Source organism: Mesoplodon mirus, assembly GCF_964341445.2.
Source record: "Mesoplodon mirus genome assembly, chromosome: 13".
Lineage (NCBI taxonomy): Eukaryota > Metazoa > Chordata > Mammalia > Artiodactyla > Ziphiidae > Mesoplodon > Mesoplodon mirus.
In genome coordinates, this window is record NC_138989.1 from 8,293,878 (window position 1) to 8,315,912 (window position 22,035).

General features: G+C 42.0%; 1 protein-coding gene across 3 annotated transcripts in view; it reads left to right on the plus strand.

Moving 5' to 3' along the window:
* The first annotated feature begins 8,556 nt into the window (after positions 1-8,556).
* ANAPC5 (anaphase promoting complex subunit 5) overlaps positions 8,557-22,035 on the plus strand; it is a 40,968-nt gene continuing 27,489 nt past the window's right edge. For all 3 annotated transcript variants that reach the window (XM_082640623.1, XM_082640624.1, XM_082640625.1), the window contains exons 1-5: positions 8,557-8,888; positions 12,035-12,114; positions 12,585-12,694; positions 13,568-13,760; positions 20,814-20,880. In XM_082640623.1, coding sequence (XP_082496749.1) covers positions 8,682-8,888; positions 12,035-12,114; positions 12,585-12,694; positions 13,568-13,760; positions 20,814-20,880 — 657 coding nt within the window. In that variant the 5' untranslated portion in view covers positions 8,557-8,681. The remainder of the gene's footprint in view (positions 8,889-12,034; positions 12,115-12,584; positions 12,695-13,567; positions 13,761-20,813; positions 20,881-22,035) is intronic.

Here is a 22,035-nt window from a genome sequence, read left to right on the forward strand (position 1 = left end):
ATAAAACACACCTTAACAAATGTGAACAATAGAAATCATACAATGTCCATTCTCAGAAAACAGTGCAATTAAACTAGAAATCAGTAAGAGAAAGATAATTGGAAAATCCCCAAGTATAAATATATAAGGTGGATACTCATATATCACTCAATAATTGATTAAAAGAGATGAACTGATAGCTAATACAGAAGGAAATACAGACTGCATAAATGAGAGAAAATACAGTGTCATGGTTAAGAGTCCAGAATCTAAAAACAGAAAGCTCAGATTTGAATTATAGATTTCCCACTTCTGAGGTGTGTGACCTTTGGTAAATCACTCAAACTCTGTTTTCTCATCTGAAAAATAGCCATAATAATAGTACTCATCTCATAAGGTTGTGAAGGTTAATTAACATGCTTAGAACAGTGCTTCACAGGACCGTAAATACTAAATTATATGTGTGTTTGTTTTTTAAAATGCTTTAAACAGTACCTAGCACAATACACATTGGTAGCTACAATGGAAATACGGTTCTGAGTTAATGCTATGGATAGCATTGTAATAAATAGAGAATAATGTGAATGTCTTAACAAGGGTTTTTCAACTTCAGCACCAGTGACATTTTGGACTTGAAAGCTCTTTGTTGGGGGTAATTTCCTGCTCATTGTAGTATATTTAGCAGCATCCCTGGCCTTTAACGTCTAATGCCAGTGGCAACACCTCCCCCAGGCTGTGACAATCAAAAATCATTGAGGGCTTCCCTGGTGGTGCAGTGGTTGAGAATCTGTCTGCCAATGCAGGGGACACGGGTTCGAGCCCTGGTCTGGGAAGATCCCACATGCCGGGGAGCAACTAGGCCCGTGAGCCACAACTACTGAGCCTGCGCGTCTGGAACCTGTGCTCCGCAACAAGAGAGGCCACGATAGTGAGAGGCCCGCGCACCACGATGAAGAGTGGCCCCCACTTGCCGCAACTAGAGAAAGCCCTTGCACAGAAACGAAGACCCAACACAACCACAAATAAATAAATAAATAAATAAATAAATAATTAGTTTCTCCTTTCATTTTGGCCTTGTCACAGGTTTTATAAGCACTTTAATATACTGGGGGCATAAATAATTTTCAAACTATTTCTTTCCCCTAACATATTTCTAATCTCAATGCTAATTTAATAACTAATATTTATGTGTAGAAAATTACTATCATGATGTTTTCCCTCTTAATTTCCTCCTTAAAGGCTTTCTCTGGAAAAAAAATAGTAAATCATGTAATTTATGTCCTCAGGATAATTTGTACCTGGAAAGGAAGAATCAAATCTGAAACTTACCATTTTCCTCCCTATTACTCTAGAGTGGCTGTAGAGGAGTTAAGAGATTAGTTGAAATTTACATTCCAAAATGGGTTCATTATCAACAAGGGAAAAAACGAAATATTCAATCATCTCTCCAAGACTTGCGCTTGGCACCTGTTTGCCAAATGTATTTTTTCTGTTTTAATATTATACTGAGATTGTGTGTGTGTGTGTGTGTGTGTGTAGCGTGAAGCAGGAATACTTATCATTTGTGCAAGAGATATCAGGAATCAGGTGTATAGTTTTGAAGGTATCCCAAAATCTTTGGGGATAAGTCCCTTGGTTTCGTGTGAGTCTCCACTCCCTCCTCATCTGCACATCCTCTCTACTCCCTGCCCATTCCTCAGATATGGTTCACTCCCACCTCACTCTGAGTGAGACTGAACAAAGGGTGTTCATAAAATATTTTGGAATGAATAAATAAATGAACACACATGTGTCAAATGAGTGTGGAAGACTTGCTCCAAGAAATCATTTCAGCTGGGGTGGTCAGGCAAGTTTTCTTTTTTAAAAAAAATATTTATTTATTTATTTGGCTGCACTGGGTCTTAGTTGTGGCACTTGGGATCTTTAGTTTCAGCGTGTGGGATCTAGTTCCCTGACCAGGGATCGAACCTCGGCCCCCTGTGTTGGGAGCACAGACCCTTAACCACTGGACCACCAGGGAAGTCCCCAGGCAAGTTTTCTATTACAGTATGTCTAGGTTTCTGGGGGACATCCTAATACAACCTGACCCATCTGGTGTCTCCAGGCTTGTTTATACAGTTGTCCTCGTGGCTTCTCCTGCAGACACTGAGACCAAATGACACTTTAGGTAAAACCAAAGAAATTCACCACCTTATCCTTCAAACTGGCACCGTTCCTAACTTGTATATCACAGCTGATGAAAGTGCTCTCTAACCCCAAGGTTTAAGTTTGGGGAGTAATTTAACATTCTTTTTTTTTTTTTTTTTTTTTTGCGGTACGCGGGCCTCTCACTTGTTGTGGCCTCTCCCGTTGCGGAGCACAGCCTCCGGACGCGCAGGCTCAGCGGCCATAGCTCACGGGTCTATCTGCTCCGCGTCATGTGGGATCTTCCCGGACCGGGGCATGAACCCGTGTCCCCTGCATCGGCAGGTGGACTCTCAACCACTGCGCCACCAGGGAAGCCCTGGTATAGTGATTTTTAAAGCTGTTAAACTATTATGCTTTTATTACAGTTATTCTATGGAAAAACTACTTACGTTCTACATATCCTGATCAGGATAACAAGGGTAAGTATTAATATGTACCTGATAAACCAATTAAAAAGTGGAAATTGACTGTATGGCTCTATCTTGTACATGCAAGAAGGAACTAAAGAGACAGATTTTTCCATGTGTGCCTTAACCCAGCCGGGTTCATTTGCAATAACACTCTACACGTATAAATACATAGATATGCAGTCATAATGATTGCAAAATGAGAAAACTCAACTCAATTAATTTTTTAAATTGAGGTGAAATACAAATAACAAAATTCATCATTTTAAAATGTGCAATTCAGGAATTCCCTGCAGTCCAGTGGTCAGGACTCAGCGTTTTCACTGCCGGGACCTGGGTTCAATCCCTGGTCGGGGAACTAAGATCTCACAAGCCACACGGCACAGCCAGAAACAAACAAATAAATAAATAAAATAAAATGTACAATTCAGTGGCATTTAGCACAGTCACAATGTTGTGCAACTATCACCTCTATCTAACTTCCAAAACAATTTCATCACCCTAAAAAGAGGCCCCATACCCATTAAGCAGTACTGCCTTTTCTCCCCCACCCCCTAACCCCTGAAACCACTACTCTGCTTTCATCTCTGTGGATTTGCCTATTCTGGACATTTCATATAAATGGAATCATACAATGTGTGGTCTTCTGCATTGCCTTCTTTCACTTAGCAAAATGTTTTCCAGGTTCTTACATGTTATAACATGTATCGGTGCTTTATTCCTTTTTATGGATGAAAAATATTCTATTATATGGATATACCACATTTTGTTCATCCATTCATCAGTTGATGTACATTTGGGCTGCATCCATCTTTTGACTATTGTGAATGCTGCTACTGTGAACATCTGTGTACAGATTTTGCATGGATATATGTTTGTATTCTCTGGGGTATGTACATAGGAGTGGAACTGCTGTGTCGTATGGCAAATCTAAGTTTAGTTTTTTGAGGCACCGTCAAACTTTCCCATTCCCATCAGTAATGCATGGGTGTTTCAATTTCTCCACATCCTTTCCAACATTTGTTATTGTCCATCTGTTTTATTACAGATGTCCTAGTGGGTGTGGAGTCTCATTGTGGTTGTCCCTGTTTATGGCTTGTCTATGTCTGAACTAATGTCTCATTCATCACTATTTTACCAGTGTCTACTTAAGTACCTAGAATGTACTAGATGATAACAAAATATCTGGTGAACAAAAGAATTGATAACCACTGTTATTTTTGTGTTATCCTCCTACCTATTTCCTCTGGCATAGATAAGTTTTGTCAGGGCTGGTCAGAAACACCTTTAAACATAAAGCAGTTGATAAAAGGAATGAATTTTGGTGTTAAACTCCCCAAATCTAGTTTTTATTTCATACATTCCTCATACAGGGATATTAATACTGGTTTTAGAAGAATTCTAAAATTTCTTTTGCTGACTGATGATTTATCAATAATGCTCTTGTCATGAGATATGCATTAGGTTGAACAAAAGCTTTCTTGAATTCCTGTTCTAAGGGCTATACCTGTCCAGGTGTGGAGGGTGGGTAGCCAGGCCAGAAACACATCACAAATATATCTATCTTTAAGACATTCTGTGAACAAATTAATCTCATCTTTTCTCTGGGATAATGGGTTTCTTCTCTGAACCTTTATCTCTTCTTAAAGATGTTCATTCTTGGGACTTCCCTGGTGGTCCAGTGGTTAGGAATCCGCCTTCCAATGCAGGGGACACGGGTTCAATCCCTGGTGGGAGAAACTAAGATCCCACATGCCGTGGGGGACCTCTGACCGTGCGCTCTACAGCCTGTGTGCCTGCGTTGAGCCCATGCGCTGAAACGAAGAGCCCGTGCGCTGCAACTAAGACCTGATGCAGCCAAATAAATAAATAAATAAATAAATAAATAAAGCAAGATGTCCATTCTTTAATTCATCGATAGGCACAAACTGAGATCCTGAAGAAGAGCTTCCTTCCTTTCTCTCCTGCACACACAATGAATAAAATACCTGTCCAAAGAACTTAAAATGAACAGGCTATCAGAGAAGTTCTCTGGCAACTTAATTGCTCAAGGCCTTTAAGAGCCTGAAAATAAAGAATGAAAGATTCATGCAGTTTTTAAGATTGAATGAATAATGCTCAGAAGTTCCAGAAGCTTATGGGAAGGATGACCTCCAATGCTTTGGCTGGGAAGCATGAAATCACTTTGAATTTTCCAATAAATCTGGCGTGGCAAGGACTGATTAATCATTCCCTCAAGTTTCAGATCAAGTGAAACTTTAGATCAAGTGCATATTTTATCCTTAACTCCAGTAGAGATAGACATGTTTTTAAAGACTAACTAAGAAATTCCATGATATTCTGATCAATCTCTGAGACTCCAGAGTTAAGTTCTGACTTTGATTTCTAATATTAGGAAGTTTCATTCACAGCTGAAGTGAGAGATACATTTGGGGGAAAGAATTAAAAAGGAATGAAGATACCAAATTTAAATAAAGTTTAGCTCATGTTATGAACTAAATTTTGGCCCCCTTCAAATTCACATGTTGAAACCCCAATGTGATGGTATTTGGAGATGGGCCTTTGGGAGGTAATTAGGTTTAGATGAGGTCATGAGGGGGAGCCCTCATGATGGTATAAGTGTCCTTATAAGAAGAGACACCAGAGAGCTCTCTTTTTCTGCCATTATGAGGACATGGTGAGAAGGCGGCCATCTGTAAGCCAAGAAGAGAGTTAGCACCAGAAATTGAATTGGCCTGCACCTTGATCTTGGACTTCCCAGACTCCAGAACTGTGGGAAAATAAATTCCTGCTGTGGAAGCCAGTCAATCTATGGTATTTTGTTATGGCAGCTTGAGCAAACTAAGACAGCCCATGCATCTATTTATATAAATGTTTGGTGAGATTAAACACACAAAAATCAGTCACATCTATTCCTCTTGGACCCAACTCTACCTAAATCAGCTGAGGTTTAAGGGGATGAGAACGGACAGCCTCTACTGAATTGCACTTTTGGCTCCAATTCTTTACCTTTCCTTCTATTCCCACTTGATGCTATGTAGCTCCTCTTGCCAAAGAGACACTATTTCCTGACACTTGGATCCGGGCTGGCCTTCTGCTTTAGCTAATAGAATGCAGCAGAAGAACTGATGTGAGCCATCACTTAGCTTAGGACTCTAGGGCATACTTCTTTCCACTTTCTCTCTTGCACCTCTGCCTCCACCATGAGAACATTTCTCTGGGGTAGCCTGCGAGAAGAGGAGGGACCCATAGAGAGAGCCACTCCAGTTGTCCCCAGTCATATCCATTCTAGATCACCCAATCAGCCATCTGAGATCAAGCGCCAGCAAGATCAGCAGAGCTCCCTAGCCTACCATCCAGATGTGCAAGCAAACATGCTTCTTGTTATACCTTCAAGGTTTTGTAGTTGTTACACAGCATTATTGCTACAGTAGACAGCTACACATTGCCACTATTTGGCATTAGATGATCATCAGACATTACGGATCCAGAAATTCCTGTAAACTGAAATATATAAAAATGTTTTTACAAACTAAGGAGTTAATCATCTTGTAAAGAAAGAAAATCAATGAGTCAATGTAGTTTCTGCTTCTGTTACTGAAAGCAGCCACTTCTACCAGAAACTACCGTTAACTCGAGTATTGGGAGTGAGTCAGGGTATCTGCAAAGAAATGAAAATGGTGAGTGTAAAATGTACTCATATACTTGTGAAAATTACGTAATGTATATTATCTTTTGCTTACTGGCACTTGAGGATATGGGGAGGGGGAAGGGTAAGCTGGGACAAAGTGAGAGAGTGGCATGGACATACACTACCAAACATAAAATAGATAGGTAGTGGGAAGCAGCCGCATAGCACAGGGAGATCAGCTCGGTGCTTTGTGACCACCTAGAGCAGTGGGATAGGGAGGGTGGGAGGGAGGGAGACGCAAGAGGGAAGAGATATGGGAACATACGTATATGTATAACTGATTCACTTTGTTATAAAGCAGAAACTAACACACCATTGTAAAGCAATTATACACCAATAAAGATGTTTAAAAAAAATCTGCCTGCCAATACAGGGGACACGGGTTCGAGCCCTGCTCTGGGAAGATCCCACATGCCGCGGGGCAACTAAGCCCGTGCACCACAACTACTGAGCCTGCGAGCTACAACTACTGAAGCCCGCGCGCCTAGAGCCCGTGCTCCGCAACAAGAGAAGCCACCGCAATGAGAAGACCGCGCACCGCAACGAAGGGCAGCCCCCGCTTCCGCAACTAGAGAAAGCCTGCGTGCAGCAACGAAGACCCAACACAGACAAAACTAAATAAAATTAAAAAAAGACAGTTACATAAGAATTGAATGTGGTGAAATGTACAGAGTTGTAGGTCTAAAATACATGTAATCGTATGTCTAAAATGTTCAGAGTTCTCGTTCTCAAGGTATGGAAGTTAGGTCTTATTCAAGCTATCAATGACTTGTGGCCCAGTTATTTAGCCTATATGTGTCTGCCTCCTTCTGTGTTTTTTTGTGTGAACTAAAACCACATATTTATTCATGATTCATTAAACAAAGAGCAATTGAGACAACAAAAACTAGGCCCTAGGCATAGTGTGTGTAACCAGAGTTGAAGAGCAGGTGTTTTGTTTGTTTGTTTTAGTTTTTGGTCGCCCCAGGCAGCTTGCAGTATCTTAGTTCCCCCACCAGGGATTGTACCAGGGACAACGGCAGTGAAAGCGCAGAGTCCTACCCACTGGACAGCCAGGGAACTCCCCTGAGTAGGTGGTTTTTCTTTTAAGGGACATGTAGACTAGTACAGAAGGCAAATCATTATTAGTAGTAATTTAGACTGTACAGAAGTAAGTGTCCTGGGAAAGGTACAGAAGAATGGAAGGGAAGTTGTGAAAACTTGGATTAAAACTATTGTCTAGGGATCGATTTTTTTTTTTTTTTTTTAGTGATCTTGGGGTTTTATTTATTTTTGTCTGTGTTGGGTCTTCGTTTCTGTGAGAGGGCTTTCTCTAGTTGCGGCAAGCGGGGGCCACTCTTCATCGCGGTATGCGAGCCTCTCACTGTCGCGGCCTCTCTTGTTGCGGAGCACAGGCTCCAGACGCGTAGGCTCAGTAGTTGTGGCTCACGGGCCTAGTTGCTCCGCGGCATGTGGGATCCTCCCAGACCAGAGCTCGAACCCGTGTTCCCTGCATTAGCAGGCAGATTCTCAACCACTGCGCCACCAGGGAAGCCCTAGGGATTGATTTTGAGGGCCATGAATGCCAGAATATAATATTAGGTAGGAAACTGAGATTCCCCACACGGAGGTGACAATTATCTCCTATTACACGTAAGGATACATGGCCACTTGCAACCTGACCTGGCTGTCTGCACATGGCGTTTGTGAAATACCGAGGAAAAAAATGTTTATTCACGCATTAAAAAAAGAGCGAAATGAAACTTCCAAACTTTGAATTAAAAAATTAGCATAATGAATAAAATACAAAATTTAAAGGTGCAAGTTTAACTTCGTTGCTTTTTTTGTTGTTGTTCTCAGTGGCAGACTTGCTATTACATTTATTTATTTACTTACGGCCGTGCCACGCGGCATGCGGGATCTTAGTTCCCCGACCAGGAATGGAACCCGAGCCTCTGCAGTGGAAGCGCAGAGTACTAACCACTGAACCACCAAAGAATTCCCTAACTTCTTTGCTTTTAAACGCAATCATTTTTGAATTTAATTTTAATTATTTTCAAATTAAATGAACAAACTGGGCAGCCCTGCTGGCCGTTCAGACCTTGCCCGCAAGCTTCGACTCACTTTCACTCGGTGCCAGTCTACGTGGACGGGGAACCTGCTCTCCTTCCGCAAGAGTTTCTGTAGGGACTCAGTCTTTAGGTGCACCGCCTTTGCCCCACCCTTCACAGTACTTCTAGGCATTTTGATTGGCTGTAGCGCTCCCTCGTGCTCTGGTCTGGTTGCTCTGATTGGCCGACGGCGTGCCGTCGGGAGGATGCCAGTTTTCCCGGGATACGGCGCCGGCGGGCGCAGGCCTAGGGCGGGTGGTGGCGTGCGCGGAGCGGGAACCTGGCCGCGGTGCGCACCAAGGCTCCTGGACTTAGTCCTGGGGCGCCATGGCCAGCGTCCACGAGAGCCTGTACTTCAACCCCATGATGACCAATGGGGTGGTGCACGCCAACGTGTTCGGTATCAAGGACTGGGTGACGCCGTATAAAATCGCGGTGTTGGTGCTGCTGAACGAGATGGGCCGCACTGGCGAGGGCGCCGTTAGCCTCATGGAGCGGCGGAGGCTCAACCAGCTGCTCCTGCCGCTGCTGCAGGTGAGGGGCTCCTGCTCATTCAGAAAACCCTTACTAAGCACCTGCTCTGTGCCGGACAGCTCCTTGGCTGGGGGCACGGGGGTTCATCAGACACTCTCTGCCGTGAAGGATCGCGAAAAATATAGTTAATACCACCAACTAACACTTAATGAGTACTTAACGATGGACCAGGCACTTTACATTCATTTTTGGGGAGCAGGTTTTTATCTGGCTCCAGCATTTATTAGCTGAGTGACTGGGAGAAGAGTTATTTTCTCAGATCCTCCGTCTTCTGTAGAATGAGGCTACATGTAGGCCTGATCGTTGGAGACACAGTGACAGGCTCTGTACCCCAGAAGACCGTAATAAGTGGTAACAATGACATAAAAGTAACAGCCAACATTGATTGAACACTTACTGTGTACTAAGCACGTTACATGTTTTATTTCATTTTGCAGACTGAGGTGGTAGCTCCACCACTTACCCGCTGTGCGACTTGGGCAAGTTCCATAACTTATTTGGGTCTTTGCTTTCTCTCTGTAAAATGAAAGCAATAATAGAAACTGTCATGTGATGGCCGTATTAAGTTAGAAGATCCATGGGAACACTTTACAGTGTATGGCACATAGTAAACGCTCAGTCAATTTTAGCTATTTTCATTTTAATCTCATAGGAATAGGGCATGCACTTTCCCTTATATCAGTTGTGGTTTTTCCATTTATTTGTGTGATTATATGAGTGATGTCTCTCTCCCCTACTAGACTGTAACCTACGTGAGGGCATTACTTTGTATCCCCAAAGCCTAGTACTGTATAGTTTATAAAGGGCTTTTTTTAATCCATCACCTTTTGGGGGCAGGGGGAGAAGGGGTACTGAGGACACAGGGTAAGTGGCTTGCCCAGTTCGTTAAATAAAAGTAGTGGGGTCGGGGCTTCCCTGGTGGCACAGTGGTTGAGGGTCCGCCTGCCAACGCAGGGGACACGGGTTCGTGCCCCGGTCCGGGAAGATCCCACATGCCGCGGAGGGGCTGGGCCCGTGAGCCGTGGCCGCTGAGCCTGCGCGTCCGGAGCCTGTGCTCCATAATGGGAGAGACCACAACAGTGAGAGGCCCGCGTACCGCAAAAAAAAAAGAAAAAAAAAAAAAGTAGTGGGGTCCCCATAACTTGCAGCTCCCAGTCCTATCTACATTACTATTATAAGTGCATTTCCCCATTATTCAAATAAAAGTCATAATACTAAAAAATTTGCTAGAGAAAAGAAACAAAATAATTCTGGTGTCTCAGCTCATGTGTTTTTCTGCCTTTGTTCTTGCTGTCTTTTGTGTCTTGGATTCTCCTGTTTTTTTGCCTGGCTAACTATCGTGTAGTTTATTTTGTTGTGTTTTGTTTTGTTTTGTTTTGTTTGGCAGTGGGGGGCGGGAGGCGGAGCTGCGCTGCAGGGCTTGCAGGATCTCAGCTCCCTGACCAGGGATTGAAGCCGGCCACAGCAGTGAACACCGGAATCCTAACCACTAGGCCACCAGGGAACTCCCACTACTGTGCAGTTTTAATCAATGTGTATATAGAATTCGTCTAGCAAAATTCCAGCCTTTACTTCTTTGCTTATTGTTTGGCTTTAAAACTTAGCTAATTTTTAACTACTCAACTAATACATGAAGATTCATTGTAAAAACTTTAAATGATGCTAAAATTGATGGAGTGAAAGGTTATGGTTCTTCTGCAGGCCCTCTAATCCTGTTCCCTCTCAGAGATTATCATGGTTAATGTGCCTTCATTCAACTATTTATTTATTTATAAAATTAATTTATTTATTAATTTATTTATTTTTGGCTGCATTGGGTCTTCATTGCTGCACGCGGGCTTTCGCTGGTTGCGGCGAGCGGGGGCTACTCTTTGTTGCAGTGCGCGGGCTTCTCATTGCGGTGGCTTCTCTTGTTGCCGAGCACGGGCTCTAGGAGCACAGGCTTCAGTAGTTGTGGCGTGCGGGCTCGGTAGTTGTGGCACGCGGGCTTAGTTGCTCTGTGGCATGTTGTATCTTCCCGGACCAGGGCTCGAACCCGTGTCTCCTGCATTGGCAGGCGGATTCTTAACCACTGCTCCACCAGGGAAGCCCCATTCAACTATTTATTGAGTAACAGTTCCGAATGGATCTTTCTAGGCCCTTTGCTGTGTGTATCTGTGTATAGATAGGTAAATGGATATGATTATAAATATATATACATATATCCTTTTAATTTAATTCCCCTTTTTTTTTTACATGAATGCTACTTCTATTCTACAGCTTATTCCTTTCACTTAAGTCTTGGAGGTCTTTTCTTGTCAGCCTATTTGAGTAGATCTACTTCATTCTTTTTAACGACTGCATTGTTTTCCACAGTAAGAAAAGAAACATAATTTAACTCATGCTTTTAATTAATATTACAATTTGTAAATTAAAAATGAACTCTTTATTCATGGATTTATAGGTTCTTTTTAGTTTTTCTTCATTTCAAACAATGCACATGGAACATACTTGCCCCAGAAGTGGGATTGCTGGGTTATCCACATCTAAAATTGACCTACTGAACTTACTGTTCCCCAAATATTCAGTGTTTAGTTTTAAACCTCAGCTAGGTTGTAACCTTCTTGATAGCTGAGGTTGCATACTCTCTGCCTCTAATCGTACCTTTTATGGACTTGGGTACGTAGTATGACTGCCTACCTTACAGTGTTTTGGAGGATCAAATGAGATTATGTTTATGGAAAATAGGACCCCTGTGTTTGTATAATGTTCTCCAGGTTACGAAACAATTTGAATTATTTTACTTAATCTTTGCCACAAACAAGGGAGGTTATTATTATCTTCATCTCACTGATGAAGGAAACTTGGGCTCAGGGAGGCTACAACTTTGCCATGATTGCAACACTGAGAAGGAAGGAACCTCAGACTACAGATTCTGCGCTTTTTTTGCATTTAAGTCATTCCTCCAACTAAAAGAGAATGCTATGCAAATATGAGGTATTACTTTAGCATTTTATGCAGCTAGCTTTTTTTCTCTTCCTGATTTGAGATTTCATATTTGGAATGATAGTAAAGCAGAGAGGTTGATAAATGAATTCATGTTTGCAGATGTTTATCAATCTCCAGCTCTTTAAAAATTTTCTGTAACCTTTCTCTCCTTTACCCAGGGCCCAGATATTACGCTGTCTAAACTTTACAAGTTAATTGAAGAATCTTGTCCTCAGCTGGCAAATTCAGTACAGATCAGGTAAGCTTCATTTTCTTCTGTATATATGAAAAGATGTCAAAGTAGATAAAAATTAGAAGAGGGCACATGGTGATTAATTCCTTAAAAAAAAACTTTATTATTCTAGGTTGTTTCTTAAGTACATGTATTTAATTTTTTTTGAAAAATGGACAGCATTAAACATACTGCTTAAAAATTTATTATTCTGTACAGCTCTACATTGCTCCTTTTAGCTGTTGCAGAGAATTTTATTTTTACTGGCTGATATGTAACTTTGAGAAATTTTATAATCAAGAAAACATCAGCAATGATACTTTTCAGAATATGGGAGTGACATTTTGGATTATCAGATTTGTTTTGTGTGCCACCATTTTATATGAATCTCTGAATTGTTTTTAAAATAGATTTATTTTAGATGATTGTGTAATATGAAATGTGGGAAGATGTTCAAAGGGCCTTCCTAAAATACACACCTCATTTTTCTTGTTCAGAATCAAACTGATGGCTGAAGGCGAATTGAAGGATATGGAACAATTTTTTGATGACCTTTCAGATTCTTTTTCTGGAACTGAACCAGAGGTTCACAAAACGAGTGTAGTAGGTATGTAGTTCTTCTAAGGAGAGCAGAGAATATTTTCACTGAAGTGAACTGCTCTGTAAATCACATCTGTCGTTACTCTGCTGTATCTGAGCACACACAGTGGGGATGTCGGACATGTTATAGTTTGTATTCATCGCCTTGCCATTTTGACCTGTGTTTAAATAACTGTCTTGTGGAAAAGCATCTTCTGTTTTGTCTACTGTCGTCAGAGTATTAGCCTGGTCGCGGAGCCTTTTAGGGCTCGTCACCTCTTTCTCACAGTCCCCTGCTCACTTGTCCACATTGTACGACTGAGTCAGGGTCACCAACTAAACTTTTATGAAGAGAGGTAAGTAAGAGTAGATTACTCATATAGTTTATAAGGCAAGGGTATATATGAAGTTTCTTGACACTTTTCTGTTAGCGGTATAGTCATACTCCATCCATCTGGCGTTTTTTTTCCTGGTAGTTTTTATGTTATTTACCATCAGTTATTTATTGATCTTCCATGTGCCAGGCTCTGGACTTTAAGAGAGACTGGGAACTTCCTCTTATGGAGATTGCTTTCTTGTGGTTGTGGGCAGAGGAGCAGACAGACAGTAGAAAGTAAACAAATAGGATCACCTCAGATGTTGTAACAGTCACGGAAGGATACATTGGCTGCATAAAGAGTGGAGTGCGGGTGGGAGGACTGAGCCTTTAACATAAAGAGAAAATCAGCTTCGTAAAAGGTGGTGAAAGAAGATTCTATGCGGAGGGGAACAGCAACTGCAAGTGTCTTTTTTTTTTTTTTTTTGATTATTTTAGAGGAAGAACTGCAACAAATAGTCATCAACTTTTTGTAGCCTGGATTTCAAGTTAATGCCTTCACCTCCTCTCTGTCTTGTTTCATAGGTTTGTTTCTGCGTCACATGATCTTGGCCTACAGTAAGCTTTCTTTCAGTCAAGTGTTTAAACTGTACACTGCCCTTCAGCAGTACTTCCAGAATGGTGAGAAAAAGACGGTGGAGGATGCTGATATGGAACTGGCCAGCAGAGAGGAGAGTGAAAGAAAAATGGAAAAAGAAGAACTTGATGTATCTATAAGGTAAGTTGGGTTTTTTTGGCGGGAATCCCTTTCCTGTGAAATAGCGTCATTACGGGAGCAGTAAATCCTCATTCATCCTCGTTCTGGATGAACTCATTCATCCAGAGTTCATGTGCTGGCTGTCATCTTTTTGTCCCTCCAGATCCAGGAAGTTCACCCTTACAGGCTGCATCAGTAAGCTCCTTACCCTCTAACTTCTGATTGAGAGGCACTGGTGGGAAATCCAGAGGGTCAAGGAGAGTGAGGTCAAGGTTTTGATTCACTGGCTCCCTTCCTTCGGGGTCACGGTGGGCTGGATGTAGGGTCACAGCCTCTGTCAGGTGGCCTGCTCTGCATACCTCAGGGGTCTAGTAACTGGGAAGGTTTCCCAGGCCCGGTGCAGAAGGTGCCCCACTATTACCAGCCCTGGGGACTATATTACCCGCTATGGCTTATCCATCCCCTGCCCCTATTTTTGTAACTGGCCCTTTATTAAACTCTTCTCAAATTATCCCATTTGAATATGCCATTTGTTTTCTGCTGGGACCCTGAGCGGTACTGTTCATTATATCACAGTGAATTAACAATTGATTAATGCAGTGAAAATTTATTGAATGCCTCCTGAAGTTTAAGCCTGGGGATGTGGTGCCACTGCTCACCTAGTTGTTTAAGCTCAAAGCCTAGGCATGTCCCTGCGTCCTCCCCCTCCTTCACCCCTGCAGCCAGTCCTTCTCAATGTGTTTGGAATTAGTTCACTTCTGTCCATCGCTGCTGCTTCCCCTGTGGTCTAAGCACCGAATCTCTTTCCTGGATGACTGCTCTAGCCTCCCCACTGCTTTCCTTGCCTCCACTCTTGTCTTCTTACTATCAGTTTTTCCTGCAGCATCCAAGGGAACCATTATGATGTAAATCACACCATGTGTTCTTATGCCCCAAGCGCTCCTTGACTATATACATGGAATTTAGACAGAAATCTGAGCTACTGTGGCCTCATTACTTGCATGATCTGGCTCCTGTCATCTTCCCTACCTCTTTCTCCTTACTTTCCCTTCACTGTCAGACTCTGACTGCTCTGGCTTGCTTTCAGTTTCTTCAATACCAAGCCGAGGTCTGCCTCAGGGTGCCTGGCAGGCTCTCCCTGGCTTCTCACCTCGCTCGCTCCCTTTCACCGTTCACTCCCTTTCACCGTTCAGATCTCAGCTCCCGTGTCCTCACACAGGCCTTCTCTGACCACATGTCTGAAGTAACCTTCATCCTAAATACTTCCAACTTCTTTATTTCTTCCATAGCTCTCCTCACTAAGTAACTTTTTGCATTTATTTACTTAGACTCATTTGTATTTGTCTTTGCACCCCTTCAAGAGCTAAGACCCTTCTCTGTCGTATTTCACCTCATTTTCCTCAGTGCTTGGCTTGTAATGTCTGTGAATATGTGTTGGATGAATGAATGCAGAGAATCAGAACACATCATTCATCGCCCACACTGGTAACTGGCCCCATAAAGCACTTTGTATTGACTTCCCTTCACTGTCTCACGTCCCCTCTCCCCAGCTGTTACCTGGGATCACCTCCCAAATAGACTACTTATATTTGGAGGGAAAAGCATATAAAGAGAGAGGGAGTGTGTGTGTGTGTGTGTGTGTGTGTGTTTTGTATTTCCTGATCTCAGGGAGCCCACAGTCTGGTGAGGAAGACTGGCACCCAAAGAGATCACTACAAGTAACAATGTGTTCAGAGCTCTGAGAGAAGTAAGCCCCACCTGCCCTATGTAGACTGGCTAACCCCCTTGGGGGCTGGGGGAGGTCTGTGTGTGTAGCCAGAGAATATTTCCCTGCAGTTCCTATGAGTGGCCTTTGTACAGTTATGTGATTTGTTCAGCACACTCTGGGAGCAAGAAGATTGTAGTACCAGTAAGTACTTCCAAAAACTCAAGAGTTGCTCAAAGAGGCTTCTCATCTAGTGGAAAAGCAGTACCTTGTAGGATTGAGTCTGGCCCTGGAGTCAGACCCCTGGATTTGAATTCTGGCTCCTCCACTTATTCCCTTAAGACCTTGGGCAAGTCACCCTCTCTGTACCTCAGTTTTCTCATCTGCAAAATGGGGCTCATGTCACCTCCTCAGAAGGTTATTTTGAGAATTAAATGATAAATCTATATGAAGTGTTTAGAACTGTGCCTTTAAACATTCGACAAATATTCACTATTCTTCTTCTCTAATTTCTCTTTTGTTTAATTCCCCTGAGGAAGGGTTCCAGGAGACAATGTAATCTTTGTCCTAGCTACTTTATATGCTTAAAGTAGCAGAATGTCAGTTCTTCAGAAATGTTAAAATTCAAGCTTTTCTTATTTAGGTTTGACTTTCTCCTAAATTAATCTGATTTAATTAGGTCTAACTGCATCATTTTGTTTTTATTCTAATCTAAGAATTCATTTGTGTGTAATAATAGTGTGTATACTGTTAAGGTGTATGGGTTCAGAAAATAGTGTGCATTTAGTAAACTGAATTTCATCACTGAAATAGAAGAAATGTATTATTTAAATATTATTCTACTTAAGTATTATAATTCTTTGTCCAAAAAGAAATGATTTTGACTTGTTATAGGATTTTTAAAATTTCATAATGTATATTTACATACATTTCTTGATTCTTTTAAAAAGGAAAATTTCATTTTTTTTTCTTTTTGTGCTCTTTTCTAGTGTTTTATTGCATTATGAGAGGCTTCTCACTTTAGCCCTTTCATTTTCTTCCTTTCTTTCTTCCCTCCCTCCCTCCCTCCCTTCCTTTCTTAGTTATTGGAATGTTTTTAGGTCTTGCTTTCTTCAGGGAAATTATTTTTCTTGCCCTAGAAATTTGTATTAAAATTAGAAAGGCCAGAATAACATTGACTAGCTCGCAAATCTCCCATCCCACAATGAAATTACTACTGTTTGAAAAAGGGGGGCCCACCTGTTAATTTAGAAGGGAGGGAATAAATATTTAGTGAACAAAAGTTTATCAGGTGTTTTTTTAGAAATCCAATTACAGAAGAAAGTACAGACTGACATTTCGCTTCAGCTTTTCATTTGCTCGTTGTTGCTACAGGGCAGCATTTGTTTCCTGCAGTAAGAGAGGGGGGCTTACAGGGTTACACCTTGTGAGTTTGCAGCGGAGGCTACTAGTCTGCAAGCTGCTGGAACAGCACATCTTCTCTGTGCTTCTAAAAAGACCTAACAGAAGTAGAAGTTCTCTGGCATTCCTTCACTTGCCAGTGATTTAATATAAATCTCCCCAATTCATTAATTGATGAATTGATTCAGCAGACACTTACTCAGCGCTTCTGGTGTGCCAAGCACCATGCTAGCTGCTATGCCGTCAGCGCAGAGGAGAGAGTCCCTGTCCTCATGGAGTTATGTGGGGAGGGTCAGGTAATCGAGAGGTAACTAAATTAATAAGTAATGTAATTTCAGAGAGTGTCAGTGCAGGAAAGGAATGACTGGGACACAGGGATACAGAATAACTGGGGGGTGCTGTCAGGGAAGGGCCCTTTAAGACTGGGAGCTAGGTGACGAAGGAGCCAGCCCCGAGAAGAGTTGCCAGAGCACATGCAGACTCACAGCTCCCAAGACAGGACAAGCTGACATACTGGAGGGACAGACAGAGGACAGTGTGGCCTGAGCACACAAGTCGGGAGGAGGGGTTGGATCACCGCTCCGGTCACACACCTCAGAAGGGTTCAGGTCCTCATGGCCTCCTGGCTGTTTAGTAACTGTTCCCAATCTCAGTCCTTCCCCTCCCCTGCTTTTGTCTTGTCATCACCCTGCTCAGAAGTTTCCAGAGATTCACAAAGTCTCCCAGCCTGGTATTTGAGGCCTTCCACAGTTGACCTTTCTGACCTTAATTTCTGTTCCTCAACTTGGATCCTTTACCCCAGCCAGCCAGGTGTGCTTGTATCCCTCTAACAGGCCAGGCATTTTCCCATTCTGCATCTTTTGGTTTCCTTTCCTGGAATGCCTTCTTCCTTCCTTGTCATTTCTTCACGCCTTGCCAACTTTCAGGGTCCTCACCACTTCAGCTGGAGTGATTTCTCCCTTTTCGAAGTGCGAGATCATATTAATTCTTGGTATTTATTGTTTATTGCCATCTTTTCACATGGGCTGGTCTTAACCTTCACCAAGACTGTAAGCCCATTAAGACATTTTCTTGGGGGACCTAGACTTGTGTTTTATGCATTGCAAGTACATAAACACCCCAGTTTGTTGATTGTTTAATCCTATGTTATATTTTAAAAATTTCAGTTATAGTGGGTGATTTGAGCCCTTTAGAGGAGTTTCCAGAGTCCTTTTGAGAATCTGATGAATGCCATGTACTATCCCCACATTAAAAATGCATATTTTGCATGCAGTTTTACAAGGTTCATGGGCTCCTAAAGCCCATCCGTGGACCCAGGTTAAATGCCTTTGATTTATAGCACTTGTAAGTCTAAAATTCTGTCTCAACTGGTAATGGGATTCATAAACAAGGTATACTTGAGTCCTTTTCCTAAAGGAGTAACCCCCTTCCTAAATTGAATACATTTGTGGCTTTTTAAAAAAAATTTATTTATTTGGCTGCACTGGGTCTTAGTTGTGGCCCTTGGGATCTTTGTTGTCACGTGCAGGACCTTTAGTTGCAGCATGTGAGGTTTTTAGTTGCTGCATGCGGGGTTTAGTTCCCTGACCAGGGATCGAACCTGGGCCCCCTGCGTTGGGAGCATGGAATCTTAGCCACTGCACCACCAAGGGAAGTCCCCCTTTGTGGCTTTTTTTTTTTTTTTTTAAGGAATTTTGCTTTTTTTTTTTTTTTTTAATTTTTATTTATTTATTTATTTATGGCTGTGTTGGCTCTTCGTTTCTGTGCGAGGGCTTTCTCCAGTTGCGGCAAGTGGGGGCCACTCCTCATCGCGGTGCACGGGCCTCTCACTATCGCGGCCTCTCGCCGCGGAGCACAGGCTCCAGACGCGCAGGCTCAGCAATTGTGGCTCACGGGGCCAGCTGCTTCCGCAGCATGTGGGATCCTCCCAGACCAGGGCTCGAACCCCTGTCCCCTGCATTGGCAGGCAGACTCTCAACCACTGCGCCACCAGGGAAGCCCCCCCCCCCCTTTGTGGCTTTTTAAGAGTTACTTTCTCTGGCATGTGTTTGAGGCCCTGAGGAGGCAAAGAAGGAGTCAGTAAAAGGATGGTTTGGGCCGTGGTGTTTTTACTTGCTCTTTCCAAGCTTGTTCACGTCGGCCACTGTTGGCACCATGGAAGCCAGAGCCAAACTTGATCTTCATTTATAGCAAATGTGTTTGCCTTCATTTGTAGCAATTTCGTTTTATGTGATTCTGGTTTTCTCTTTCTGTTTTATTAACCTTATTGTTCTCGTGTCCTGTGTTATAAGCTACCTCAAATCTTTTTGGGGGGAAGGGTTTAAGTAAATAAAGCATTTGGTAACAGTGAGCATCATGGACCTTAGAGGAGGGTGGGACCGCGAGTGGTGTGTCCCATTTCATTCAGATCCTTGTCTGTCTCTAGCCTTTTTGTGTACAGTCATATTTATTTCAAGCCTTGGGCTTACTTTCTTTGAAGCGTATGTTAAGAGAAAAGGGCTTCTTATTGCCCAGACACTTAGCTGTTTTCCATTTGAGAACTTGGCCTGTGAATTTTCTTTCCATTTCCCTCTAGGTCACTGTCGTTTCACTGATCTTTGTTATGCTGGTCAGGGCTGGTCCTTGGCAGCTCCGATACCTGTAGAATCTGATATGCTTGCTGCTTTGTATCAGAAACGTAACCAAGAGACTTCTCAGAGCAGCTCTTCCCAAAGTGTTTTCTGTGGAACACTAGTGCTTCTTGAGAGATGTGAGGAAGGGATTCTTCATTCAAATGAGTTTGGTAAATGGTACATTAAACAAAAGTGAATAAAGTGTCTCTCTGTTGGATTTCTCTAATGTGTATCATGAATCTCCCAAGGAAGAGAGGGTGTACAGCTTTCCCCAAGTGATTTAACCTCAGCAGCATTTTCTTTTCTTTTGGAATACCTGTTTACATATTGTTTGCATGAAACAGTTTGAGAACTGCTGTATTAGATGCAGAATGCTTATAAAAATATTATTGATGAGTAAATACTGATTTTTCTACTTATTGTAATCCTGTATAGAGATTTATTCAGTCATGTGGCAAAAGGGTATTATTCATACTTTGCTCTCAAAAATAAGACTGTGCATGTATAGATTTCTCAAGTCTAGATTTATATCAGTATATTTCTTGTTGGTTGGTGCTGTGTGATCTAAACTTCCAGGCAAAAGGTTATTTCTTAGCTAACACCTCTTTTTCTTGTTCTTGAATACAGCACCATCTTATATGTGTAGCGAGGAGTTAGAGACTTTTTATTCATTCATTTCTCAAACTCTGAGTGCCCATTGTGTGCCTGGGCACGGACTGGGTGTTCATATACAAATATAAGTAAGAACAGCCAGTGTGGCAGTGCTAGATGCAGTGATCCCAATCTCTGGGAGACAGTGGGAGCTCAAATGAGAGATGTCAGGAGAGATTCTTGGAGGATATGACACTTGAGGTATCCTTGAATGACGGATGGTGCAACAGTGGATGGAAAATGGGCCCTGCAGGTTGAGGAAGCAGGGGGGCATCTTGGCATGATAGGAGACTGTAAGGAGTTCATCAGGGCTGGGGTGTGGGTGAGAAAGAGAAGGCAGAGGAGAGAGGTAGGAGCACTCAGGAAGCATTGCACCTGCCCTGCTAAGCAGTGCAGACTTTATTCTGGAAGGTGATGAGATACCACAGGAGCGCTTTAATCAGGGACGATAGACTTGCATTTTAGAAAAATCATGCTGGAGGCTATGTACAGTTGAGATCTACATCTGTCCATAATTATAGCATGTGAACTTCGGCAGGTCATTCAACATCACTTTTCAAGCATGTCTTTTCTATTCCTGAGAAGAGAGAATTAATTTAAAAAAATTTTAAACTTTTCTGATGAAGAATCTATTTGACTTTGTAAAGCATTATCATTTTCACTATTGTGTAATTCTTTATTATTTTTGTTTTGTTTTTTTTCCAGAGAAGAGGAGGTATCTTGCAGTGGGCCGCTGTCCCAAAAACAAGCAGAATTTTTTCTTTCTCAACAGGTATGTTCTGTAATTGGTCGTGAATTTTTTTTTTAATCCTGTGACATTATATGTCATGACATATGTTTGTTATGTGAGTAGGTTTATTAGTGAAGCAGCATTATTCTTATTCTTAGTCATTTTTTCTTTACGAACAATGCAGTTGTAGCTATGTGATTTTATTTTTTTGACTCTGTTAGGGTCATAATGCATGTTCATTTAGTAATGGTGTGTGACTAACACAGCCCAAAAATGTGATTTAGAAGACCTAGTTCCCTTTTCCCCAACACTTTATCATGGACATTTTCAAACAGAAATACAAATTGAAAAGCATTATATAGTGAATACCCATATACCCATCATCTAGATCCTACAATTAGTATTTGCTCTGTTTATCATATATCTACCCATATAGCCACCATTTCATCTTATTTTTTGATACATTTCAAGTTGCAAGCATCGGTACACTTTTACCCCAGACATTTCTTACTGGTGTTTTTGAGCCATACTTTTTCCTTTTTTTTGGTAATATAAGCTGGATGCTTTTCTCCCATGTTATTTTCAGCATAGAATTTTGATTTTTGCTCTACTTTTCTAGTTTTCCCTATTTTTGTTATTAATTTTCTTTCTGCAGAAAGATGTAATGTTTAGATCTAGATGCAGGTGATAGAATCACCCCTACAGATGAATTTTAAACAGATTAGAAAAACTCATCTAGACAATTGGTTAACTGTAGAGGAGAAAATAGACCTGGATCTTTACCTCATCTTTGCACCTCAGTACTTTACAGGTGGATTAAAGGCTTAACTATAAACATTTAAGGTTATAATTAGACCAGGAGGAACTACATATTAACTTTTTTTTTGAATTTTATTTATTTTTTTATATAGCAGGTTCTTATTAGTCATCCTTTTTTTTTTTTTTTTTTTTTTTTTTTTTTTTTTGCGGTACGCGGGCCTCTCACTGCTGTGGCCTCTCCCGTTGCGGAGCACAGGATCTGGACGCGCAGGCTCAGCGGCCATGGCTCACGGGCCCAGCCGCTCTGCGGCATGTGGGATCTTCCCGGACTGGGGCATGAACCCGTGTCCCCTGCATCAGCAGGCGGACTCTCAACCGCTGCGCCACCAGGGAAGCCCAAGTCATCCATTTTATACACATCAATGTATACATGTCAAT